The sequence below is a fragment of the Canis lupus genome, chromosome 35 (genome assembly GCF_003254725.2).
Source record: "Canis lupus dingo isolate Sandy chromosome 35, ASM325472v2, whole genome shotgun sequence".
Taxonomy (NCBI): Eukaryota; Metazoa; Chordata; class Mammalia; order Carnivora; family Canidae; genus Canis; species Canis lupus.
Window position 1 is genome coordinate 7,417,570 of NC_064277.1, and position 27,549 is coordinate 7,445,118.

Here is a 27,549-nt window from a genome sequence, read left to right on the forward strand (position 1 = left end):
TTTAAAGAAACTTTGCTTTAATGATGTATTTGATAATTTTTGAAGCATCACATATCTTTTAATAATATTAAAGCTAATCCACTATAGTCTTTAAAAAACTGTCTTCATGAATGTAACAGGCTATATTTGATGAACAAGATGACAATCCTGATCACAAATCGACTCATATGATATCTGGCAGTGGTTCTTGAACTATCCAGACATTATAATCACCTGGACAGCTTTTGAAATACAGTGATGCCAGAACCCACATGGTATTTTAGTTTATTGGATGTTTTGTAAAAAAAAATTCAAAGGAATTCTAATAAGCAGCCACAATCACATCCATTTTGGTACAATTTATATATAGACCTCAGATGTCAAGTCTCTTCTTGAACACATACTGGATCAGCCACTTTTCTGAAAATAAAAGTTCAAAATATTTTAAGAATAACTGGGGCACAGTAATGTGGCCTGAGTGATGAGTAGATATTGTTTTAGAAACATTAGGTTATTTATTATTTTTAATTTCATGAGCCCGTGATGATTGAGCATCGGCTGAGTTTTCTCAATTATAAGCCAAAGCAGAGTCTTATTTTACTTCTCTTGAGTGTGTAATAGCATCCTCTTCTCTTTCGAATTTAAAACTTGCCAGTGTCAGTCTGAAAAACCAGAAAATTGTTTTAATATTCATTCTGCTTAGAAACAATAATGAAAAATAAAAACAAACTTCCCAAGATACAAATACCCACACTGACTTTCAATTATCTTGTGGTGAGTTAGCTGTAAAGGAACCTCGTCATATTTGGGGTGTCTTTTTTTTTTTTTAAGATCTTATTTATTTACTCATGAGAGACACACAGAGAGAGGCAGAGACAGGCAGAGGGAGAAGCAGGCTCCATGCAGGGAGCCCGATGTGGGACTCGATCCCAGGACTCCAGGATCAGGCGCTGGGCTGAAGGCGGCACTAAACCACTGAGTCACCCGGGCTGCCCTGGGGTGTCTTTCTATGTAAGATTAGACCTTTTGCTTAAGCTCTAGTGATAGCCAGCACAGTATGAATGAAATTGGGGGAAGGATGAGGAAACAGCATATGAGAAATAAGGATAATAAATAAGCAAAAATTTTTTCAGAATTTAAAAACACTAATTTTGGAGTGTTGTCAGCTGAATCTCATTCTAATGAGAGAGTTTAGTTGGTTCTTAATAAATGTAAATGTATGTTTCATTTAGCGTGCCTTCAAAACTTTTTGTGAATAAAGCCTAAGCATTGCAAGGTCATTTTACTTAAATACCATGGACTATCTTCTGAAATTTTGGATGCTTCTCACTGATCCTGTCACCTTCCCCCTCCCTGAAATTAAAGGGAACTCTGAGAAAGGAAGATGAAAATCTGGTTATTCAAGTAGTCAGACATTAAGCAGACTATTTTATTGAAGAAATGGTCTTAATTCATAAAAATTGCACTTTTTTTTCTCTTCCTAGCAGTCTATGAACATAAGTTTGGCAAGCCAGAGAGCAAAATAAAATATCAGTAAAGATTTACAAAATTTAAAACGCTTTTTCAACTTACTGTGCAATCTGAGAGTGGGATATCTCGAGCCTTTGGTCAGCACATTCGCTGATTTCTTCATATGAGGAATTTCTATTTTTTACTTTTATTTTTAAAAATATTTTATTCTTTTTACTTAAAAAAAATCTCTACACAATGACATTCAATTATGTGGCTCCCAGTAATTTTACACAAGGCAAAAATCTTACAGTTTGAAATCAGGAATATGAATAGAAATAGAATTATAAAGTGCCTACTCATCATGAAGGAATGAAGTGTCAGAAAGTAGACAACTGTAGCATGGGGTCAACTCTAATCCACTTGTCTTCCACACAAGCAGTGGATGCATCCACTAAGGGTTAAAGTTAATGCAACTTTTAGGAGGTAAATTGCAATGTTAAGTTGGCAAGATTTATATAATTATCCTCAAAATGAAATCCCAATACTAAGATCTGAAATTGCTGACAGTACAGGTAAAGATAACATAATGCTCTTTGCTAGGTGTCCTCTAAAAAGCTAATAGGAGAATTTTATAGGGGCACCTGGGTGGCTCAGTGGTTGAGTGTCTGCCTTCGGTTCAGGTTGTGATCCCGGGGTCCTGGGATCAAGTTCCGCATTGGGCTCCTTGCAGGGAGTCTGCTTCTCCCTCTGCCTATGTCTTTGCCTCTCTCTCTCTCTCTCTCTCTCTCTCTCTCATAAATAAAATCTTTAAAAAATTTTTTTCAAAGGAGCATTTTATAATGTTATGAAGTAAATAGAATCAATATAAATATGTTCCATCATTCCTCAGCTCCTTTGTAGCACCAAAATTCTATTATTTAAGTATTTGGCATAGTTTTTAAAAACAAAGATTTCTATTAAAAAATTATACCTTATTTATTAAGTTGCCTAAATGTCTTTGATATTTGTCATTTTCTTCAATGAGTCTGTTGCAGTGGTCTTCTTTTGACTCTAGAAGATTTCCCAATTTTGCAGTTGGTAAAAATACTAACCTGGAAACTGTTAACTGAAAAATACTAACCATGAAAACCATATATGGATACTGAGAACAAATAAGAACAGTGGCCTAATCTTTATTCCAAGATTTCTTAAACCAAGTTGTACCATAGGTAAATCAATAGATGCTAATCCCGGTTAGACTGCGTTTAGAACAGATAGGCAGAAATTATAATTTTATAATTAGTTATAATTTTCTCCACTTTAATATTATTAAACAGCTTTGCAAATAATTTGACACTTGGTAGTGAATAAAAATATCAGCCTCAAATCTTCACTACCTTTTTTTTACCCTCTTTCCATTTATAACCAATATATAAACATATTTGATTCTATCTGAAATAAAGCAGTAATGTGCTTGATGATACATATTCAGGCTTGAAAAATATTCTTGATTTGCACAAATGATGGCAGGTTTTTAAAAAGGTTCAGCTCAATGTATGCCATGTTCTGACCTAAGATCAATGTTTATTTGCAAACAAAAAAAATTAAAAATTTTATTTCTAAAAGTGACATCTTGAATTAATGATCAGAAAAGGGTATTCACAAGGTCCCTCAGCAATTACCTCCATTTTCAAATCAATTTTAGAAGAAAAATGACAGAAATGTACACATTAAATACCAATGTTAAGAATGGCCATAAGTCTTCTAATGCTTTAGATATACTTATGTGTCTATAGTGAAATCCCCTAGAAGAAGCAATAGCAAAACAAATTTGCTGCAGAAATAGCAACTTTCTTATTCTTACTTATTTTTAAAAGGTTTTTTAAATTTATTTATTTATTTATTTATTTATTTATTTATTTATTTATTTGAGAGTGTGTGTACAAACAGGGGGAGGAGCAGAGGGAGGACAAGCAGACTTTCAGCTGAGCATAGAACTTGATATGAGGCTGGATCTTATGACCCCCCCTTTTCTCAGGCCAAGTGTTTACTGATGAGAATTTTCCACACTCTGGATTTGTTATCATGGTGTCATAATAGGTCTCTTTATCTCCTGTCAAGGTAGTTCGGTCTAGAATCCTGCCTTTGGATCTAGTTATTTTGGTGAGAAGACTTCCTAGATGTGCTGTGTATGTCTTCCTGCATCACGTCAGGGGGCATAGCTGTGCGTGTCTCACCTTTAGTGGGGTTGAGATGTGATTAGCAGGCTCAGGTGCTTGTCAGTCTGACCCATTCATTAAAAGCTGCGCCCCTAGGGGTGCCTGGGTGGCTCAGTCATTTAATGTGTCCTACTCTTGATTTCGGCTCAGGTCATGATCTCAGGGTCATGAGATTGAGCCCCGCATTGAGCTCCATATCAGGCTCTGTGCAGGTGTGGAGCTTGCTTAAGATTCTCTTTCTCCCTTTCCTTCTGCGCCCCCAACCCTTCTCTCTCCCTCTAAAAAAAAGAAGCTTCCCCTCAGTCTTGAGTGAAGGTTTTTAGCAGCCGTTATAATTGCCCCCTCCCCCCGCCAAAGATGCGTCTTCTCTTCTGCTTTTGATAGCTTACCTTTTCAGTGAAGAGCTCTCCCTCCCTCATCAACTATTTGGTTTCTCTGAGATACAGTTTGTACAAGTGGACTGCAGCACATTTAAAAAATGATATAGTGGGGCAGCCCCAGTGGCTCAGTGGTTTAGCGCCACCTTCAGCCCAGGGCATGATCCTGGAGACCCAGGATCAAGTCCCACATCAGGCTCCCTGCATGGAGCCTGCTTCTCCCTCTGCCTGTGTCTCTGCCTCTCTCTCTCTCTCTCTCTCTCTGTCTCTCATGAATAAATAAATAAAATCTTTAAAAAAAATGATATAGTGTCCCTGACATGCTTGCAGGTGTGTCCTCTTTCTCATTCCAGCTTCTGGGAAGATGGAGGTCCACTTGCATCGTCTTTTATGTCCGAAGCACAGAATGTACTCATGAACAACAGAATCTACAGCTCTCCTCTCACCTCCCTGTGCTCAAATTTTACTAGTCTTCAAAGTCCAGCTGCCATTCCCTTCACAAGGTGTCCCATGACTCCCCTCCCTGGACAGTATCTGTTCCTCCTCTGAACTTAACATTAGACAGACACTGCCTGTGTTTGACACTGGTCACTGTATCGCTTTCTAAGAAACTTCCCCTTTATCCCTCATGAATATTTATGTATTTTATCTTCTTTTCTAGGGTCCTTGGAAGCAGAGATCATGTTTGATTTGGCTTTCTGTCTCCAGAGTGACTAGCATTTTTATTTTTAGACTTTCGTGAGAAGTCAATAATTACTTATTAAATTAAAAAAATTAATGAATAATAAGAAACTTGTGAGCCCTCACCACGTTGGACTTTTTCTTCCCTCTCAAAGATGGTTGGTCATGCTATGAGTTTATTGCAGAATGCCAATGTTTAATAATTTAGAAATATGATAGACTTTTCTCATTAACCACTATTAACAATAATCACCTTTTCGCTATTAGAGGGATCCAGTTGGACTGTAACTCTGTATCTAGATACCAAGATCACATTTTAATTTACTTGTAACATATATTTCCTATTTCATCTGCCTTTATGTTTCTTCCAGCTTTATTGAGATATAACTGACATATAACTCTGTAAGTTAAGGTGAACAGCATGCTGATTGGACACTTTTTTATATTGCCAAATTATCACCAATGCAGCATTAGCTGACAGCTCCATTAAGTGACATAATTACCATCTCTTTTCTGTGGTGATGCCTCCACCTTTAGATGGTATCTAAAGTGAACTATTTCCCAAAGTACTCCTTAATCATGGTGTTATAAACAGCTATTGATACATTGATATTAAAAATGATGGTAGTAGGGCGCCTGGCTGGCTCAGCCGGGAGAGCATGTGATTCTTGATCTCAGGACTGTGAGTTCAAGCTCCGGGTTGGGTGTAGAGAGTACTAAAAAAAATAAAAACGTAAGAAAATAGAATGGTGGGACACCTGAGTGGCTCAGCGGTTGGGCGTCTCCTTTCAGCTTAGGGCATGATCCTGGAGTTCTGGGATTGAATCCCGTGTCAGTTCCCAGCAGGGAGCCTGCTTCTTCCTCTGCCTGTCTCTGCCTCTCTCTGTGTGTATCTCTCATGAATAAATAAATAAATAAAATCTTTTAAAAAAAGAAAACAGAATGGTGATAGCATATGCAAAAATACAAATGTGTTTCAATCACTGTGAAAAACAGCACATATTTTTTATTTCTGCATTTTGAAAGAAATAGTCTAAACAATAGACTAAACAATAATCAGATAGGACAATATGTAAAATATCAAAACCTGCAAATGCAAAGTATAGAACTTAAACTCTACACATAATGGTTGAATAATACTGCTACAGTACCAGTGTGTGACCATTTTAACGAACACATTATTTGAAGGTTGATATTCTTAAACTTGTTAATAAAATGGTGCTATGGATAAAAGTGTTAGCCAAGCAATAAAAGGTCTTTCTTACTAAGAAATCAAGATCTTCATTCATATTGTGGTACTTTATCAGCGTGGCTCCCAATAAGATAGGTATATCTCTAACATTCTTGGCTTCATCTGAATCAAAGCCTATAACCTGAGATTAAATATGTATTTGTGTTTGCTTCCAATACTTTCACATTCCTTGGAAAATCTGACAATAAATACTTTATAAGTTTAATAATCAAAGAGATCGTCAGTGGTTAGAATAATAGAAGTGTAGAACTTAGAGCTAGAAGGATTTCAACAAACTTACCAAAAGAACACAAATATCTGAAATTCTATTTTTGTATGTTAAACAGTACACAGTAAATGTTAAACTCACCTCAATAATCTGATCTTGAAATGCTGTTTCTTTTGCAATTAACTCTCTAAAAGCTGTGATTTTGGCTCTATGTTTCAGTACCTAAGGAAAAAAAGCATTTTATACTTCAAAAAAGAAAAGGAGAAGAAATAAAACTACATTCAAATAACATTTATAATAAAATCATCAAACCATGCACCATCCACTCCCCAGTCTCCAAACATCAACTGTTTCTACAGCTCTTGTACAGAAAAGAGTTCACACAGCAGATCTGAAGCTGCTTCCCTAAGAAGGCCTGCTAGTCATGCTGCCCCCTGACTGCCATGTGGGAACCTGGGTTGCAGAAGGATTTTCATCATTCTAAAATATGAATGGCTCATTGTGCCTACCCTATTTGTACAAAGCGTGCAGCTTATACTGAATGCCTCTTTCCTTCTGGAGGGTTCAGAGTTTGAGTACGTGCTAGGCAGACATGACTAGGCGAGCAGCCCCCAGTAAAAACCCTGGGTGCTGGGACTATAATGAGACCCTGACACAAATTTCATACATAGTGTCAGAGCTCATTGCTAGGAAAATGAAGTGCTTCTTCTGTGACTCCACACAAGAGAACTCTTGGCAGTCTGACTCTGGTTTCCTCTGGACTTTGCCCCAAGCACCTTTTCCCTGTGCTGACTTTGCTGTGTAGCCTCTCACTGTGAAACATAGTTGTACCACCATATGCTCAATCCCATGGGTCCTACCTAGCACACCACAGAACCTGAGGGTGGGCTTGGGGTCTCTGGAAGCTTATCCCAATATTTAATTGTTTTTACAGTCAGGCTATCAGAATTCTTCTGTAAAGGAAAAAAAAAAAAAACCTACCCTAGATTTAATTTATAATCATTTCTTATCTATTCCTTCAGTATAATAACAATCAATCTTAATATTTAAGATTCAAACTTCTCCAAAAATCAGTGAGGTAAAGTGTGATGCACAGAATTATTTTTTATAAACAATGCAAAGCTCAATCTCACAACCCTGAGATCATGACCTGATCCAAAATCAAGAGTTAGACACTTAACTGACAGAGCCTCCCAGGTGCCCCAACAATTTCCAATATTTAAAAAAAATAGAAAAAAACTTTAATGAACCTCCAGTAATTATCACTCAGCTTTGACTATTGACAGTAGTGGCCAATTTTGTACCATTTACACCCCCAACTATGTCCTCCCTCCAATCCCCTTTCACAGAGTCCAATCACAGACAAATCATTTCACTTGCCAATAATTCAGTAAATTTACCAAAACACCACAAATATCTGAAACTTTTGTATTCAGTGGGGCTTATTTTTGAAGACTGGTTTAGGAAATGGAGGACAGAAGTTTTTCTTCATATCCATTATTCCCCGATCAGGTTAGCTAGGAGACAAAGAGGCTTCCCAGAATACCTGCAACAAATTTTCTATCCACCTCAGTTCAGAGAAGTAATTTCCTGACAGCATAAGACTGAATTTGTTCCTACAATCCAAGATCCCATATTTGAGTAGGTTTTTATTCTGTTACCTGATACACTTGCCACTTCTGTATTCCTCTCACATTAAAACTGGCGCAAGTTAACATCCTGTTACCACCTTCCCCATTTCACTGATTCTCTTGATTTATCCCTCCATCTCTGTACAACTACTACACTAAGCAAAGAACAATTGAAGAAATTCCAGGAATCCCTTCCTGTACCCTGTGCTATTTGAGAAAGAAAATGGTCAGTTTTCAATGTATCCACTATTACAAGTGCTAAAGTCTGAAGTCACTATCAAGATGTCAAAATACACTATTCTTCAGGTATCAGTAGAGCCAGGCAAAACTGGAAAAAATAATTATACCATATTTTTAGTAGATGAACAGTATTTTCTAATACAAATTTAAATTATAAAACAAGTCAAATACTGAATAATATACCTCTTTGGTGAGGGCCATAACAAAATTAATCTGGTCCCCCCTCCAAATTTTTTCCCTTAAGTATTTATTTTTTTTTGGGGGGGGGGAGAATGAGCGAGAGGGGCAGAGGGAGAGGAAGAGGGAATCTCAAGTGGACTCCACGCCAATCAAGGAGCATGATGCAGAGTTCAATTTCATGACACTGAAATCATGACCTGAGCCGAAACCAAGAGTAGGACACTTAACCAACTGTGCCACCCAGGCCCCCTCAAAAACCAATTCTTAAAAAAAATCCAAATTTGGAGACTTTCTTTATATTTTTGTGTTGCCTTTTTCTTTGACTTTTTTTCAGGAAAAATAAACAATTTTTATAAAAAGAATAAACACAGTACCTCTTTATCTAAATTTTCCTTTTTAAGATACAAGTGCTTCAATTTTTGTAGCATTATATCACTAACTTTCTTGCTCTCTTTTAAATGTTCAGCATCAGGAATGGTGATGTCCTAAGAATAACAGTTTGAGAAGTTATATTAAAAAGTTTTCCCTAAAGCTAAAGGAAGACAGAAAAGAACACACACAAAATTCCAGAACAAGTGACCAAACCAAAAGAGAGAAAATATTGGACTCAATTCTTCAATTACTCATAAGATATCTAGTAAACGGTTAGTGTGGAAAGAATTCTTACAGATTCACCCTTGCATATAAGTTATTTTGGTACCAATTAAATGATCACTGGGAAGTTAATCCTCACCTACAATAACAATACATGCTTAGGCATTCACACGTACATCCCGTTAGCCTGGCCTAATCAGCTTACAAATCCAAATTTCAGCCAAATTGCTGTGTCTGACACCAGGGTAATCAGATATCCTCAATAATATTGAAACTCTAGATATTTAAAGGTGCCTAGAATGAAGGTATTTGCATGTATAGCCTCAAAGTCAAAAATATGTGCATAAACTGGACTGCCTGAGTTAGTATCTGAGTTCTGCTGCTTAACACAATGTGAGACAAAGGACAAGAAACTTGACTCTTCTAAGCCTCAGTTTATTTTTCCATGATTTGATTTGGTCCGATCTGATCTTATTTTTCCCATTTGAAAAAAAAGCATGATAATATAAAGAATGGTATAAGGATTGGATGAGATAACCCATGAAAAATAGCGACAAACTTAAGACTTCAAGGACAGGTTGTGAAGTCAATAAATAATTTGTTGAGTGCTGATTAAGGGCTTTGCCTGTATTAGGTACAGGGCTATGAAGCACCAAGTTTCTGATGTTGAAGGCTTATTTTTTTTTTTAAGATTTTATTTATTTATTCATGATAGACACACAGAGAGAGGCAGAGACATAGGCAGAGGGAGAAGCAGGCTCCCCACTGGGAGCCCGATGTGGGACTTAATCCCAGGACTCCAGGATCATGACCTGAGCCAAAGGCAGATGCTCAACCACTGAGCCACCCAGGTGCCCGATGTTGAAGGCTTCTGCTGTAGTGGGTGTGGGAGACACAGAATAAGCAAACATAATATTTGTTTGGTATGGGATGACATCTACGGACAAGAGGGCTAGGGACACATTCCTCCTTGGGAGGTGTGGTACAGAAGCAACAGCTCGCAAATAAGGCAGAAAGAATAGCAGCTTCCAGTGACATGGTGGGAATCAAGCCTTAGGGTGAGTAAGCAAACGTTTGAAGGAACAAAATGGGATGTGAAAGTTTGTAGCTAAGAAGAGTCTGTGCCACATTCAGACTCACACACAGAAAAACAAAACTTCAGGTGGATGTAGTCTGTGGGCCACCACTCTGTGATCTCCCCATAAAATGCTCAGGTCCATTTCTAGCACTAAAAAAATGCTAGCATTTAACAAACTTAGCTGAAACAAAATAGATATAAGGGTTGTGTTGAATCAGGACCATCACAGATCATGCCCCTCAATTTTGGGTGAGATGACTGCACTTAAAATCCAAGATATGGACATTAACAGAAGAGGAAGAAACATAGACAGCTCATTTGAGAAACTATCAAATGCCAGTCCTGTAATATGGTCTCTCATTATAGCAGTGCTCGTTACCTCCCAGGGCAGCGGCAAGTATCATTTCCCCTACTCAGGAAGAGGAAGCTAAGGCTGACAAGGCACACAAGCCAAGAGCTGGTGAAGTCAGGATTCAAACTCACCTGACACCAATTTTGTTCTTCATTCCACCAGTGTACCCAACTCCCTACTGCTCTCCCTCTACCCAAAAGCTAAATTTTAGATTGGGTCAATGGCTCACTGATGGGAACACTCACCCATCACCAGGGGATTACCACTCTGATAGAGCTTCCAGGTCACGGAAGAAGTACTAAGTGAAGGGTTTTGTCTGATACCCTTATTTTTTATCTAATTTGGTTATCTTATTGGAGACTTGTGGGAATTAGGTATTGAAGAAAGATAAAAAAGCAGTAGGAGGAAGGAAGAGCTGAATGCTTGGCTTAAGGGTCTATATTTTGTCTTCCATTTTTTTCTCCCATAACTTAACTCTCTGTGGCTTTAGTTTGCCTCTTCTGTTTTGTTCAATCTTGATATTTCTCTCTCCCCCAACAAAAATACAATTTTTAAAAAATTACCTGGCATGTGGTGGTCTCTCTACCAACTAGAGCCAGAAGATTGTGAATTTTGGAGATCAGCTGAGAAGTTATTTTCTTGTCTAGGGGATTTAGGCTCTCTTCTTCACCAGGTGAGGAATTCAGGACCAAATCAGAATGCACCATCTTTTGGACACCTGGGTGGCTTAGCAGTTGAGCATCTGCCCCTGGCTCAAGGCATGATCCTGGGGGCCCAGGATGGAGTCCCATATCAGGCTCCCTGCATGGAGCCTACTTCTCCCTCTGCCTGTGCCTCTGCCTCTCTGTGTCTCTCATGAATAAATAAAATTTTCTTAAAAAAAAAAAGATTGCACCACCTTTACATCCTATGTGTACACAATTCAGACATGTCATGATAAAGACAAAGAGTCTGGATTGCTCTTTAAGTAAAATCTTGAATTTTTAAAAAAATATTTTATTTATTTATTTGAGAGACAGAGAGTGCAAGCAAGAATGGGGACTTAGGGCAGACAGAGAAGGAGAAGCAGGCTCCCAGCTAAGCAGGGAGCCAGACTCAGGGCTCGATCCCAGGACCTGGGATCATAACCTGAGCCAAAGTCAGATGCTTAACTGATTAAGCCACTCAGACAGCCCAAGCAATATGCTGAATTAAATATCACTCTTAGGGGTGCTTGTCATCTCTGCTTACGGTAGTGGTTCTCAGAGTGTGACCCTTGGCCCAGCAGCATTGTGAGAGACTTTGGCTCTTGTTAGAAATGCACATTCTCGGGCCCCAAGGCACACCTACTGAATCAGAAAAGTGGAGGTGGGCCCCAGGAATCTGCCTTTTCACAGCTAAGTCTCATAAATGCTAAAGTTTGAGAAACAAACAATGGGTTAGATCATCCTAACTTCTTCCTGGAGAAAAGATTATAGAGAGAATTTTTTAAACATAGAACAATATTTTCCTGAGAATCATTAAAAAATAATAGAACTGCTTACTTGCAAACAACACTTGTGTTCATTATAGATTCCTGAAAGTCCACTAAGGACATCCTCAAGGTAACATAATCAGCTCAAGTTGTTATAAAAGTTTTAAAATAAACACATTTTTTTAGTTCAGATTAGCCTTCTAAGTAGTCAGAATTAATAAGGTTGTACTATAAATATTTTAAGACAGGCCTGCAAAACTGAAATAGATGTGTGCTGGCTTGTGAAAATGATCACTTCCAGGACATGCTTCCAGGTTCCATGCCAAAAAAGCCATTTGAACTGCAGAGAATACAAAATTACAACCTCTCCAGACATATTGAGATGAGGTTCTCATGCTGTTTTTAACAGATGTTAACTTAGACTTAGTGTGGTGATGATTTTGCAACATATGCAAATAGCAAATCATGTAGCATACCTGAAACCAATGTTATATGTCAATTACATCTCAATAAAAAAGTTTATAATTTCATAAAATTAGTATGTGATATAGGTTTGTCTGACCTTGTAAACCAATATGTAATTGCATTATTTAGTTTTATTGTTAGGCAGATGTGGCATGAATACATGGAGATCTCCAACCAGAAGATCCTTCATCCTCAGGGATGCTTCAGATGATTGGTCACAGGTACCCAGAAGTTCCCACATTAATTTTCACCTCTACCAAAATAGACACAAGAGCTCAGAAATGGTTCTTCTGCAATGTGAGTACCTAAGAACTAGAGAAACTTCTCCAAACCTGTGGTACATTTTCCATTCTCTCTCTCTCTCTCGTTAGTAATTCTTTCTGCCAACAAATATGAGCACAGTGTCTAAATGTGCATCAATAGATTGTGGGCAAGTTGGAAAATTGTGAAATTCAGAATTGGAGAACCTGATGGATACCTTTGTGCCATCCGCCTCCACTGCTTCCCCGGGGTGTTCCTGTAACTGCACTGTCTCAAACTGAGGGGCATCACTTTGCACCTGCACCTGCTGCCGAAGCCTTGCGATTTCCTGCTGCACATCCTGGACCTGCTGCTGGAGTTGAGTGTTCTTTGCCTTTTCATTTTCTGATATGAACTGCAAATGACTAACCTGAGCGAGAAGCTTCTCGAGCCTCAATTTCAGGCTCTGCCTTTCTTCCAGGTTTTCCTTCTTGTGCTTCTGAAGTTCCTCCTGTAAAGATAGGAACTCTTGTTCGAGGGTCTTTTTCTCCCTTTTCAAGTCCAGAGCGGAGGTGGTAGCCTTTTCCAGCTCTCCCTTCAGTTGCTGCAGCCTCTCAACCTCTTCTTCTTTCTCACTGATGGTTCTGTTCATCTGTAGGCACAGGCTGACAGTTTTGTCTCTCTGTTGCACTGCCGTCATGTACTTCTCCTGTAGATGAACAAAATTGCCCTTGATCCTCTTAAGCTCCAGCTGCAAGGTCTCCTTTTCATTCTTCACTTCCTGAAGACGATTTTGGGTATGAGTTAAGACCTTGTGCAAATTCTGCAGTGTCTTGTTGGTGTCACTCTTCTCTAGCATCATTCTGTATTTGTCCTCAATTAATTCCTCCACCTTGGCCTTCAGCTCATTTATGATATCCACGAACACCTGCTGTTTGGTGTCCTGCATCTGTAACTCCTCCACCTTCCTCTCTAGATATTTGTTGCTACTCTGCAGGTCTTGGATCTGGCTTTGCTGCTTTCTATTTGTATGCTCTAATTTCCCCAAGACTTCGCAAGCCATCTCCTCTTCCAGAGATTGTGAGCTTTCCAATTCCTGCTCTGTGTCAGGCATCATGCCATCACCCAGAGGTGCTCCACCGCTCCAAGGAATGCCTGCAGGAAACCAAGGTGAGGCAATCCTTGGACTGGCCAGGCCCTCCAGGGGAGCTTCCTTTTGGCAACAGACTGGCATGTCAGGAACATCCTCAAAGCTCTGTACTCCTTTCGAAGACACTACAATCTGTAAAGTAGAGTACGTAAGTGTGAAAAAGAGTATAAAGATCATGAATTTTATTTATTTTATTTTTTGTATATGTTTTTATTGGAGTTCGGTTTGCCAATTTATAGCATAACACCCAGTGCTCATCCCATCAAGATCATGAGTTTTAAAGTCAGATAGAGTTTGCTTGAATCCTGGATTCCTAGTGTGGTTTCCTCAGCATAAAAGAACAATGATAATATCTCCTTCCAATAATAATACCTTTGTTGTTGTTGTTTTTTATTTTTTAGATTTATTTATTCATGAAAGATGGAGAGGTGACATGCAGAGGGAGAAGCAGGCTCCCCATGTGGAGCCTGATGTGGGACTTGATCCCAGGACCCCGGGATCATGACCTGAGCCAAAGGCAGACGCTGAACCACTGAGCCACTCGGGTGCCCAATAATAATACCTTTTTAATGAACATACTTACATAGGAACTGCTAAGTATATACATAGCACTGAATGGCACAGCAGAGCACAAACAGTATATATATATATATATATATGTAGATGTACATATATATAGATGTATCACATTTACTTTTACAAAAGAAAAACTCAGCTTTGATACTCTCACCACTTTCTATGATACAAACATTTCTGAGCTCATGTGAGGTACTTTCTTTGACTTCAAATGAATTAAGACAAATTTTTCAATTACTCTACAGTCTGTGAGGACTCTTGAATGAAGACTTCTGTTATTGCTCATTAAGCCATTATCTCACAGCTATGACACCTGTGAGTGTAAGAATATCAGATGGCCATGCCTCGTGATTGACTTTCTGCCCACAATACAGGTTTTGGGGGCTTTTTAAAAGGATAATAAGTTGTAGCAAGAAAGTGCTGATATGAGTAGGACATTTAAAACTCTGTAAAATATATCTGCAGGGGTGGGCTGTATAACTTTCTAGAATTTAGAGACAGTGGACTCCTATGTTTTAATGGTTCACCATTGCTCTGGGATAAAGACAACTATTCCTACTGAGGCCTATCCCTCCTGATGTCTAGTCTTGATGCCTGACCCATGCAACCTGTCCATCCACATCAACTGTCTGCTGCCTTTGATCCAGCAACACTGGGCTTCTGTCAGGTCCTACTGGGTGTCATGCTCCCTGAAGCCACAGGGTTCTTGTGTTACTGCTGCATGGAATGCTCTCCCACCCACAGTTACTTTAGTAACTCCTAGCTCATCCTTCAGAGCTCAGCTCAATATCCTCTACTTCACGAATGGTAATATTTGCATCATTTTATTCACAGCACTTATCATACTTCTGTTTATAGTTTATATGTAATATTATATAACATATATAACTTACACATACACTTTATATGTAACTACTCACCATATTTGAAAGTCTACATTTGTGTGATTATTTAATGTGAGTTTCCTCTACTGCAGTGTTACTATCATGAGGATAAAGACCTATATCTTTTTTTTTTTTTATAGCCAACACATAGTGCAGGGCCTCCACATAATAGATTCCTGAAAATATTTATTTAAAAAAAAAGATTTTATTTATTTATCCATGAGAGACAGAGAAAGAGAGAGAGAGAGAGAGAGCGCGCCAGAGACACAGGCCGAGGGAGAAGCAGGCTCCACGCAGGGAGCCCGATGCGGGACTAGATCCAGGGTCTCCAGGATCACGCCCTGGGCTGAAGGCAGCGCTAAACCGCTGAGCCACCCGGGCTGCCCTGAAAATATTTATTGACTGAATAAATTGCTAAATGCAGTGGACACAGGAAGGAGGAATCTGGAGAAACATTAATTAAACATTTTTTTAAAACGTCATTTTCCTGAATCAACAGAGGAAATAAAGTTCTTTTTAAAATGCTGCTTCCAAATAAATGAACAGAAAGCTGCTTACACTTGCAAATGAAACATAATATCATAGCTTTTCTCATCAGACTTACAAATAAAAGGTACTATTTTTGCTATTCTTGGATTATACCTATTTGCCCATACTAATTCTTAAAATTGTTACTTTAAAAAAATTTTCAGAGTACACAGAGTTTATACTATAGGCATTTTCAGTGTTCTTAGGATACTATATGTGTGCCCAGAAAGATAAATCAAAAGACAAATTAAAATGTTCACTTTGGTAAACTAATATTTTGTGCTTGTCAATAGAAATCCTTCAATAGAGGGCACCTGGGTGGCTCAGTGGTTGAGCGTCTGCCTTTGGCTCAGGGCGTGATCCCAGGGTCCTGGGATCAAGTCCCACATCGGGCTCCCCACAGGGAGCCTTCTTCTCCCTCTGCCTATGTCTCTGTCTCTCTGTTTCTCATGAATAAATAAAATCTTTTAAAAAAGAAATCCCTTGATAGAAAAATTTTAAGATTTTCTTGTCAAATAATCTAATATCTCTCCTTCTTCTCAATCTTTTCCTTACTGTAAACTCTGAGTTCCAGCCAATTGGATTCACCAAACATAAAAGCCCATAATTCAAGGTACCATGTGGATGCTAACATATGTAAAAGGATGACAGAGCCCTGATCCTGAAGAAATTATCATTCAGTAGAGCTAACCTTCAAGTATGGACTTAATTTCATTAGAAGAAATTTGTTTCTAAATTGATTAAGATCACATAAGGCATTTTTGCCAGAGAAGCAATGTCCCTCGTGCTGATTAGATTATCTAGCTACTTGGAAAAGTCTCAGCTTATATACATGTTGTTGTTGTTTTAGGAAAGCACATATTTTAACACTCTACAAACTATAATGCCCATCAAAAATCTTACCTCCTTGGGACGACTGGGTGACTCAGTGGTTGAGCGTCCGCCTTTGGCCCGGGGCGTGATCCTGGAGTCCTGGGATCACGTCCCACACCGGGCTCCCTGCACGGAGCCTGCTTCTCCCTCTGCCTGTGTCTCTGCCTCTATCTCTGTCTCTCATGAATAAATAAATCAAATCTTAAAAAAAAAAAATCTTACCTCCTCTGTTGTATAATTAGCTCTCAGATCAAGGAAGTTAAAGTTATTCTCGTTGTCAAAAGGTTTTTTAACATCACTGTGTACATTTTCCATATACAAGAAGCTTTGAGGTTGACTAGGTTTGAGTGCAGCCTCTGTGGCAGCACTTTTAGCTGGTGACGTTTCCGTGAATTTCAGTGTCTCTCCACTGCTATGGACCAGAGGTGGGCTTCTAGAAAGTTGTCTGACACATTCATGAGCAAGCTGCTCTTCCTTTGTGGAGGTGCTAAATTCAGTTCCCACTGAATTTTCTTCCTTAAACGAATCTTCCTTTATATTAGTGTCTTTTGGACAATTACACACATGACTTTGCATTTCTGGTTTCTCTGTGTAAGGTAAGCCTTCTGTCAGATTTTGAAATGTTATTGTTTCAGTATTAAATGCTTCTGTGAGATGAAATTTGCAAATGGGTTCAAATTGTCTGAAGAAAGAAAGGCTGGTGTCAACTGGCTGAGTTAGTAAGTTCTGTGAGTCACTTCCAGTGGTGACATCTCATTAGAAAGAGAAAGATAGAAATAATAATTAGCTGACCATAACTTTATATGTTAAGATATTTACATGTCTGAAATAAGCTGCTGGAGTCTTTTTAAAATTATATTTATTTCGGCTTTTTTTTTTTTTTTTTTTTTTTTTAGTGGATTTCAGCATGACTTTGTGCTAGCCAACCAAACAGAACTTTTACATGGGGGCCAGAAGTTCTCAAATGACTGCTACAAAAAAGCTTGCTATATGTCATTCTGGCCAAATACCATTACAACAAATCCCAAGATATATTCAAAATTTTTTGTTATAATTTTTAAGTGTTTTATGTTTCCAAAGAATACAAAAGCACAATAAATAGAATAACAAACAAACATAAACTTGTTTAATCTCACAACAACCCCATGAGCTAGGCACTGTTACTCTTCCTGTTTTATAGATAAGGAACCTGAGACATAAGAGATATTAAGTCACTTATTAATTGCCTTGGGTCACAGAGTGGGTAAGCAGTGCAGCTGGGATTCTAGAATACTATTTTTCTTTTCTTTTTCTTTTTTAAAATATAAATGCAAGTTAGTTAACATATAGTGTAGTATGTTTTGGGGTAGAATTTAGTGATTCGTCACTTACATACAACATCCAGTGATTGTCCCAACAAGCACCCTACAATACTCATCACCCATTTGGCCCATCACTTATCTCCCCTCCAGCAACCTCAAGTTTGTTATCTTAAATATAGAGTCTCTTATGGTTTGCCTTCTTCCCTGATTTTATCTTATTTTTCCTTCCCTTCATGTATGTTCATCTGTTTTGTTTCTTAAGGTCCACATACGAGTGAAATCATATATTTGTCTTTCTCTGACCTATTTTGCCTAGCATAATACACTCTAGTTCCAACCATGTCATTGCAATGGCAAGATTTCATTCTTTTTGATGGCTAAGATTCCATTATTGATACACACACACACACACGCATACTACATCTTTATCCATTCATCAGTTGATGGACATTTGGGCTCTTTCCATAATCTGGCTATCGTGGACATTACTGCTATAAACATTGAAGTGCATATGCCCTTTTGAATCAGCATTTTTGTATCCTTTGGATAAATACCTAGTGTAATTGCCAGGTCATAGGATAGTTCGATTTTTAACTTTTTGAGGAACTTCCATACTGTTTTCCAGAGTGGCTGCACCAGTTTGCGTTCCTGCCAACAGTGTAAGAGGGTTCCCCTTTCTCTGCATCCTTTCCAACATCTGTTGTTTTCTATATTGCTAATTTTAGCCATCTAGAATACTATTTCTAAATGCTATGGTATGTTGTTTCTCAATAAGACACATTATCTAGACTTCATATGTTTTTAAAAATCAGAAGCAAATAGGGATGCCTGGGTGCCTCAGCAGTTTATGCCTGCCTTCAGCCCAGGGCATGATCCTGGAGTCCCAGGATCGGGTCCCACATCAGGCTCCCTACATGGAGCCTGCTTCTCCCTCTGCCTGTGTCTCTGCCTCTATCTCTCTCTGTGTCTCTCATGAATAAAAATAAAATCTTTAAAAAAAATCAGAAGCAAATAAGGCAAGATGGAAAGAAATAAAATGTTACAAAATTAATGATGCCTCCCCTTTATTCTCTCCTTTCCTCCTCCCCAGAGATAACTACTGATGAATTGAAGCTAGTATGTATTCATTCGTCCCATCCATATTTTTCTACTTTCACTACTCATTTATGGACCTTAAATAATATATATCAACTTCCCAGAATTTCTAATTTTGTGACCATCTTACTAATTTTTTGCAGCACCAAAAGACCAAAAGAAATACCTAAGAGTTCCATTTATTAAGCTCCACTTAAGTATTTATTAAGCTCCACTTAAGTATTTCCTAACAAGTTTGTAGATGTTCAAAAACATACAATATGAGTTCCATTTATTAAGTAGTTAAGCTCAACTTAAGTATTTCCTAACAAGTCTGTAGATGTTCAAAAACATACAAAAGAAAAAACATGTTTTATTTCAACCAAACTTACTACTTGGATGTACTATTGTGTACCACACATCTCAAAACTTGAAATCAGATAAGACATTAACTCTCACTTTCTATTCCACATTGATTTTCGTATAATACTTTTTATCATAGCAACCATCAAAAATCCAGCTTTGCAAATCATATTTTATAGAAAGGGTTGTAGTATGGTTTTACACTGAAATAGTGAACTTTTGAGATCCCTGAGTGGTGCAGCGGTTTGGCGCCTGCCTTTGGCCCAGGGCATGATCCTGGAGACCCCGGATCAAATCCCACGTCGGGCTCCCAGTGCATGGAGCCTGCTTCTCCCTCTGCCTGTGTCTCTGCCTCTCTCTCTGTGTGTGTGTGACTATCATAAATTTAAAAAAAAAATTAAAAAAAAAAAAAGAAATAGTGAACTGTCTCAAGCTAGTAGTTTGTGGGATCCAACAGATGCTATCACTGTTTCCTAAATATTTCAAAAGATCCCGCAGCACCCTGGGATATACAATATAATTTTCTGTGTTTTAAAATTTTATGTAATTAGAATCAAATTATATTTGTGACCTATATGTTACATATAAAAATATAAAATAAAAATATAAATGTATATCCGTATGAAAGTCTTTATTTCACTTAAAATTTTGCTTTTCAGATTTAGCCATGTAAACACATGAAGATCTAGTTCATTTTACTGAAGGATTACACTTTACTTCCTTTTTGTTAGATATTTGTTTCTATTTTGCTATTAAAAATAACCCTTCAGGGCAGCCCAGGTGGCTCAGCGGTTTAGCGCCACCTTAAGCCCAGGGTGTGATCTGGGGGACCCGGGATGGAGTCCCACGTCGGGCTCCCTTGCATGGAGCCTGCTTCACCCTCTGCTTGTGTCTCTGCCTCTCTCTCTGCATGTGTCTCTCATGAATAAATAAATAAAATCTTAAAAAAAAATAACCCTTCAGTGAACATCCTTATATACATTTCAATGTACACTACGAATTTTTTGTTCAGGTTCTGGGTATATAGCAAAGTGGAATTGCTGGATTATAGAAAATATATATCTTCAAAATTTTTAAAAAGATTATATTTATTTATTCATGAGAAACGAGAGAGAGAGAGAGAGAGAGAGAGAGAGAGAGACAGGCAGAGGGAGAAGTAGGCTCCATGCAGGGAGCCCGATGTGGTTTCGATCCCAGGACTCCAGGATCACGCCCTGGGCTGAAGGTGGCGCTAAACACCACTGAGCCACCTGGGCTGCCCTATATCTTCAAATTTATTAGGCATTGCAAAATTACTCACCAAAGTGGTTGTACCAATTTGTACTTCCACCACAAGTTTCTTTGCTCTACTATAATGCACATTAAACTGATACGAACAAAATGGAATTTTATGGTCTTTTTAATAATCATGAAGGTTTACTTTTCTGTGATCTATTAGATACTGTTTTGGCTTGAACTATATCTCCCAAACATTCATACGTTGAAGGCTTACCACCCCCCACACACATCCAGTACCTTAAAATGTGACTGTACTTGGAGATGAGGCCTTTAAAACAGGTAGTAAAGGTTAAATGAGGTCATAAAAGTGCGGCCCTAATCCAATGACTGGTGTTCTAAGACACCAGGGAGGCATAGGGAAAAGGCCATGTGCAAACACAAGAGGATTGCTATCTGGGAAGTCTCAGGATAAATCTACTCTCACACAATTTGATCTTGGACTTCCAGCTACTAGACTGTGAAAAAACAAATTTCCATTGTTGAAGCCATCTGCTCTTTAATATTTTGTTATGGCAGCTCTAGTAAGCTAATACATATTCTTTGCCTGTTTTTCTATTGAGTTGTATCTTTTTCTTATTGAAGTTCTTTATTTGGGGTACTAATCTTGTTAATGCATACACTGCATGTATCTTAGTCTGAACTGGTTTTTTATTTTATTATCATTTGGTCATATAAAATTTTTTAAAAAATTTAATATAGTCAAATGTGTTGCTTATGGTTTGTACTTCCCATGTTATGCTCCAAGCCTTACATTTCTCATCTGTAAAATGAAGATAAAACAATCCTTATTTAAAAAGAAAAAAAAGGGGATCCATGGTGGCTCAGTGGTTTAGCACCTGCCTTTGGTCCAGGGCCTGATGCTGGAGACCCAGGATCAAGTCCCACATCGGGCTCCCTGTATGGAGCCCGCTTCTCCCTCTGACTCTGCCTCTCTGTGTGTGTGTCTCTCTCATGAATAAATAAATAAAATCTTTAAAAAGAAAGAAAGAGAGAGAAAATCCCTATTTCATAGGACAGTTTTAAAAGCAACTGTACATAGAAAGTGTGCATTAGCACCTGCCCACTACTATTATTGCTCTTATCACAGGACATACACACAAAAATCTTAGTTTCTGTTTGCTTATTGGCAACAAAGTGATACTCACCATCTAATTCATCATCTAGTGTGCCATAAATATCTTTGGAAAGTGTGGGTTTAGATTCATCTTCCCTTTTTACATTCTTTATTTCACTCTGTATTAATAAATAAGGCATTAGCATTAATACTTCAAACAAATATCATAAGCCTCTTCTGAATGTATACGTGCATTGCTATGTAACTTCTGTTAGTATTTTCTGTTGCATGAGTAGAATGTACTTTCTAGGACCAGTCCCTTCTGTATATCTGAACTTGTTAGTAAAACCATGCAAATAGAGACCTGATATTAATAACATTAAGCAAGTATCTTGCTATTTTAATATTTTGGTTTTTTGATATGTCAAGTCATGTTACTATAAACATGGGGATGTATGATAACATAATATCTCTGATCATCCTTTGAAGTTTGTTAAATCTGATCTAAACAACTATTAGGATAGCTGTTCTTCAAGTCTTTTTTTTTAATAATTTTTTTTAATTTTTATTTATTTATGATAGTCACACAGGGAGAGAGAGAGAGAGAGGCAGAGACATAGGCAGAGGGAGAAGCAGGCTCCATGCACCGGGAGCCTGACGTGGGATTCGATCCTGGGTCTCCAGGATCACGCCCTGGGCCAAAGGCAGGCGCCAAACCACTGCGCCACCCAGGGATCCCTGTTCTTCAAGTCTTTTTGAGGTGAAATCTGATTCTAATAGAAAGAAATCTAGTGCTTATTCTCGAAGGTCCCTTAATGTCATCTAAGATAAAAGGTTTTGGAAGTAAATTAATAGTATAAGTAAGGTAGTAAGGAAAGTTTTTTGAATGAGGAAAGCATTGGTTTAATCATAAAGTGTATCAAGAATGTGAGACCTAAATGATGCTCTAAAAAATTTGCGTCTCTTACTAAAGTCAGCTGGTTACAAACCTCAATTCAATCATGCTTTTTATAACATTGTTGCACTTATTGAATGCACCTCCAGTAGGAGAAAAACTGAGTTATATTTTACAACAATTTGTTTTTTAGACTTCTTGCTAATTTAGGCCATTTCTACTAAGGAGATTTTAGAAATATGAAAAATAATATACTTGGGAAATAAAATAGCATTATTCACATGTATTGATGTCATGTTTACACAGACTCCACTACTTTCATATTACCATAGCATTTCTATGATAATACCATTTTTAACTAGAATATGCCTTTTGTTCCTTCGGTCTGTAAATTCTTTGTGAAAAATAAAATACTCAGTGAATTCCAAGAAAGAGAACCTCTTGACATAATTTAAGACATTCATTCTTCATAATTTGATACATAATGGTTAGACTCTGATTAACACTGTAGTATTATAACCAAATTTTCTTTTGAAATTAAAATAAAAGTTATCATTATAAAAAGAAACTTTAACATTATTTTTAAAAAGAAAGTTAAAAAAAACACTCAAAAGCTCACTACCCAGTGAGAAGCAATGTGATCATTTTTCTACATCAACAAATACACAGTTGATCCTTGAACAACAGATTTAAACTGTTCAAGTCCACTTAAACACAGATTTTTTTATAAACATAGTACTGTAAATGTATTTTACCCTCCTAAAGATTTTATTAAATTATTTGACAGAGAGAGAGAGTGCACGCATGTGTGCACACAGGGGGAAGGGGCAGACAGGGAGGGAGAGAAAGTCTTAAGCAGATTCCACACTGAGGGTTGAATCTGATGGGTAGCTCCATCTCAAAACTCTGAGATCAGGACCTGAGCTGAAACTGGGTCAGATGCTTAAACAACTGTGACACTCAGGTGTCCCCTGCATTGTAATGATTTCTGTAATCCCATTTCTTTCCTCTAGCTTATTTTATTGTAAGAATACAATGTGTAATAAATATAACACCCAAAATATGTGTTAATTGACTATGTTGTTTTTAAGGCTTCTGATCTTTTGTTCTGGGGGACTCAAAAGTTGTATGAAGCTTTTCAACTTCGAGGGAAGTCAGTATGCCTAAGCCCTGCATTGTTCAAGGGTCAGCTCTGAATCTGTATTACCATATTTAAAGTTTACATATCTACTGACATCTGTGCAAATAATTTAACTCCCTACTGATAAAAATTTGGGTTGCTTCTAAAGTTTATTTTTTAATTTTAAATGTTACCTTTCTAAAAACTTTATTTGTGTTTGGTAATCTCTACACCTATCGTGGGGCTTGTACTTAACAACTCCCAGATCAAGAATCACATGTTCCTCTGACTGAGCCAGTCAGGTGCCCCTAATGTTTATTATAGGTAATTCTGCACATCTCATTTGCATACTTCCTTGAGGTACAATTAAAAAGAAAATGTGTTTTCTGGTCACTGAATAGCCCTTTAGATAGGTTATGCCAATTTATGGGCTAACCCACATGAAATTGTCAATATTTCTCCATTTTTGAACTACAAAGTGTCAGTTACATATGGCACAACCTAATTCATTTCTATTATTTACATTCCTCTAAATAAATGTCAAACTTTTAGAACAGCATCCATCATGATTTCGGACAGTATAATCTTTTATTTGGTGAGAAAGGGCACTTGGAATTTTCATTAAGATAGAAAATTATTTACATGCAGGGCTGTCAATGCCTTTAGGAATGATGCTTGAGGGCAGCTTGGGTGGCTCAGCGGTTTAGCTCCGCCTTCGGCCCAGGGCCTGATCCTGGAGACCCCGGACCGAGTCCTGCATCGGGCTCCCTGCTGGAGCCTGTTTCTTCCTCTGCCTGTGTCTCTGCCTCTCTCTGTGTCTCTTATGAGTAAATAAAAAAATCTTAAAAAAAAAAAAAAAAAAAAGGAATGACACTTGAATCATTTGCATGCTGACATTTTAGAACATGCTCTAGATGAGATGTCCTGTCCATTGACTCTTTTCCTGCCTATGACTAAATTGTTGTGACTATGTCCCCTGGTTGCACACTTAAGACTTCACTTGGAGTCCAGGAAGGATCAGTGTTAACACTATTTGTAAAATTCTTTGTTACATTAACAGAACTAGGAAAACCAGACTCTGTTTGAGGGTCTCCTCTGAGCCTCCACCAGAAATTCTTTTAGTGTTCTTCCTGTTTTTGAGGAAATTTTCATATGGGAGACAATGTGAAAGCTGAATACATCTGTACCTCCTAGTACTCTATAAGCAACGCTCACCTGAGGCGAGTCTGAAGTGGTACTGTTGGTATCCATATACAAGGGAAAATGTGAGTGAGTTAAGTCTTGAGAAAAACTGCTGAAATTCATGCTATCTGCTTTGAACACGCCTTCTAATTTTTCATGAGAGGCATCCACTTCAAAATGTGCAGGATCTGAAGGTGATGACCAAACTTTTTGATAGTCTTTGTTTTTAACTGTTGAATGATGAAGGTTTCTTTTAACAAAAACGTAATTTTAATGTTCATTAGTATATACAAACAGAGGTTATTCCTCCCATTCCCCCTCACATTCAGAAAGCAGCAACATTCATTGTCCTAAAATTTTTAAATGTCCGTTGTCAGGTTATTAGAAAAATAAAAATTTTTAGTTTGAGTATATCATGGGCACTTTGTGTAGCAGTAAATACTGATTTGGACAAAAACAAGTCAATATATGTGGCTACTATCCAATCATTCCCTAAAAGACTTGGGACCCAGATCATAAAGGGACCTCTCAGTCATTTAAGAGATATTTACAAAATATTATCAGAGGACTATCAGGTTCCACAAAATACTGTACTGATATTTACTTGATACTCTCTATTGTGTCATTACCAAATTAAATCCAACATTGTACATCAGTTTTCCTCCACTTTCCTATCCCACATTATTCTCTCAGGCATTTTGGTTTGAAAACTTGGGAGACACCCTTGGTATCCTTCTACTTCGTCAACTGGGCTACCCAGTTACCAAGTCCTGTGCATCTCTCCTTTAAAAATGACTTTCGGGAATCCCTGGGTGGCTCAGCGGTTTAGCTAGTGTCTGCCTTCGGCCCAGGTTGTGATCCTGGAGTCCCGGGATCGAGTCCCACGTCGGGCTCCCCGCATGGAGCCTGCTTCTCCCTCTGCCTGTGTCTCTGCCTCTGTGTGTGTCTTCCATAAATAAATAAATAAAATCTTAAAAAAAAAATTTCATGGGCACCTGGGTGGCTCAGTGGTTGAGTGCCTGCCTTCGGCTCAGGGTGTGATCCCAGGATCCTAGGATCGAGTCCCACATCGGGCTCCCTGCATGGAGCCTGCTTCTCCATCTGCCTGTGTCTCTGCCTCTGTGTGTCTCTCATGAATAAATAAGTAAATAACCTTTAAAAAATTTTTGGTTAAAAAAAATGTTTTTCACAACCCATGCTTTCTTTCCACCTCTTACACCTTCGCACTGGCCCATGCTCTTGTGACTTCCTCAGGCCTGTCAGGGGATGGGAGAGGAAAGGATGTCCAATTGCATGGAATCCAAGTTTTCCTCCTTGACTTTCTAGGTCTCCCACAGCCTGGACCCACATTACCTATTTGGTGCATCCCTGCTCTAGTCAGATCTTGCTCCTTAACTGCTTCAGTCTGAACTGGCAAATGCTTCTCTCTCTTGAGACCTTGCTGTCTACCCATTCATCTATCTTTAAAATTCCTGCAATGTTGTTGCATCTAAACCTCTATCACATGGGAGGCCTGGGTGGCTCAGCAGTTGAGCATCTGCCTTCAGCCCAGGGCGTGATCCTGGAGACCCAGGATTGAGTCCCACGTCAGGCTCCCTGCATGGAGCCTGCTTCTCCCCCTGCCTGTGTCTCTGCCTGTCTGTCTCTTGTGAATAAGTAAATAAAATCCTAAAAATAAAATAAAATCTCTATCACAATTCAGCACCTATTCATTTTACTGTTTTAACCTCTGCCACCCTTTCAAGGGTGTCAATATTTACACGTTTTTAAAAAGTGATGTTTACACCCAACATAGGGCTTGAACTCACCACCCTGAGATCAAGTCGCATGCTCTTCCTACAGCCAGCCAGGTGCCCCACAGTATTTACAGACTATAAGTGCGTCCATTGGAGTCCATGCGTGATTTTTCAGAACTCCTTACAGCAAACAGCAATGTCGTTCACAGAGTGACTATTGATTGAACGAACCTTGCAGTCCAAGGACTTACTTTTACTAAAACTTCTCCATCTACAGTCACTGGCCATTTGCCTGATTTTATTTTATTGAATTGCTGAATTAACGAATAATAATTGAGGCTTGATTCCCATCCCCTCCCCCTGCAAGCTACTATGTCATCCCGTAAAGTATAAAAAAAAGCCAGTGGGTCAAGCAGGCTAGCCAGGGATTAGTGAACTTTTTAATCACCTTTTCCATCTTTCCAAACACATAAATGCTGCCTGCGCTGTGGTGAAGGGCATCTGAAAAAAATCTTTGTTTTCTAAACGCAAAACAAAAACAAAAGCAACCAACAACAACAAAAAAACCAAGTGTCTTATTCCTTAAACTTTTTTGGTCTAGAATTTCCAATCACATTTCTGGACCTTTATTCATAGTGCACATTCTATCAACTTATTATTTATTATTTTTTTTAAGATTTCATTCATTCATTCATTCATTCATGAGAGAGGCAGAGACCCCGGCAGAGGGAGAAGCAGGCTCCCTGCGGGGGAGCCCGATGCGGGGTTCGATCCCGTGACCCCGGGGTCACGCCCTGAGCCCTCCAGCTGCCCCTCTAGTTCGGTTTTAAGGCGTTTTCAGTCGTATGACAAACTCTCTAAAAAAAAAAAAAATCACTTATCTTAGTTTACCCTCAAAACACGGCACCAAACTCCTTAAGTCTAACTACCAGGCTCCATAGTTTCCCGGACCGCGGCAAGGACCTCGAGCCTCCCGCCTCCGCACGCCGCGGCGCGGGACGAAGAGCAACGTCACACCCGCTCCCACCCAAGGCGTTAAAAAACGGCCGGAGGTACCGGGCGCGTTGGACTCGCGCGCGTGTGACGTCACCCCGCCGCGCCAGCCAATCTCCGCGAGGCTCGCGGCCCGCCGGGCTCCCACGCCCCCTCTGGGCC

At 38.6% G+C, this 27,549-nt stretch overlaps 1 protein-coding gene across 11 annotated transcripts; it reads right to left on the bottom strand.

Annotated features, from left to right (window-relative positions):
* CAGE1 (cancer antigen 1) lies at positions 1-27,466 on the bottom strand. 11 transcript variants are annotated; one of them, XM_025444942.3, is made up of 9 exons: positions 27,324-27,466; positions 24,692-24,908; positions 21,553-21,640; positions 16,614-17,143; positions 12,619-13,662; positions 8,573-8,683; positions 6,289-6,369; positions 2,402-2,536; positions 1-641 (listed from the first exon to the last, which is right to left on the bottom strand). In XM_025444942.3, exons 2-9 carry the CDS (start codon positions 24,779-24,781, stop codon positions 621-623), a joined length of 2,100 nt encoding a protein of 699 aa, XP_025300727.1. In that variant the 5' UTR covers positions 24,782-24,908; positions 27,324-27,466; the 3' UTR covers positions 1-620. The 11 variants fall into 11 exon arrangements, with proteins under 11 accessions (XP_025300727.1, XP_025300721.1, XP_025300734.1 ...); XM_025444936.3 differs by having other exon boundaries at positions 27,286-27,443; XM_025444949.3 differs by having other exon boundaries at positions 24,692-24,888; positions 27,286-27,437.
* Between the last annotated feature and the right edge of the window lie 83 nt (positions 27,467-27,549).

Bases quoted from the DNA above. Each gene is read 5' to 3' on its own strand.
- CAGE1 (XM_025444924.3), bottom strand. The intron at 17,144-21,552 runs GTGAGTATCACT...CTTTCTAATGAG, and splicing joins ACTAGATGATGAATTAGATG to ATGTCACCACTGGAAGTGAC. The intron at 6,370-8,572 runs GTACTGTGTTTA...TTTTTTCCTTAG, and splicing joins AGGAAAATTTAGATAAAGAG to GTACTGAAACATAGAGCCAA.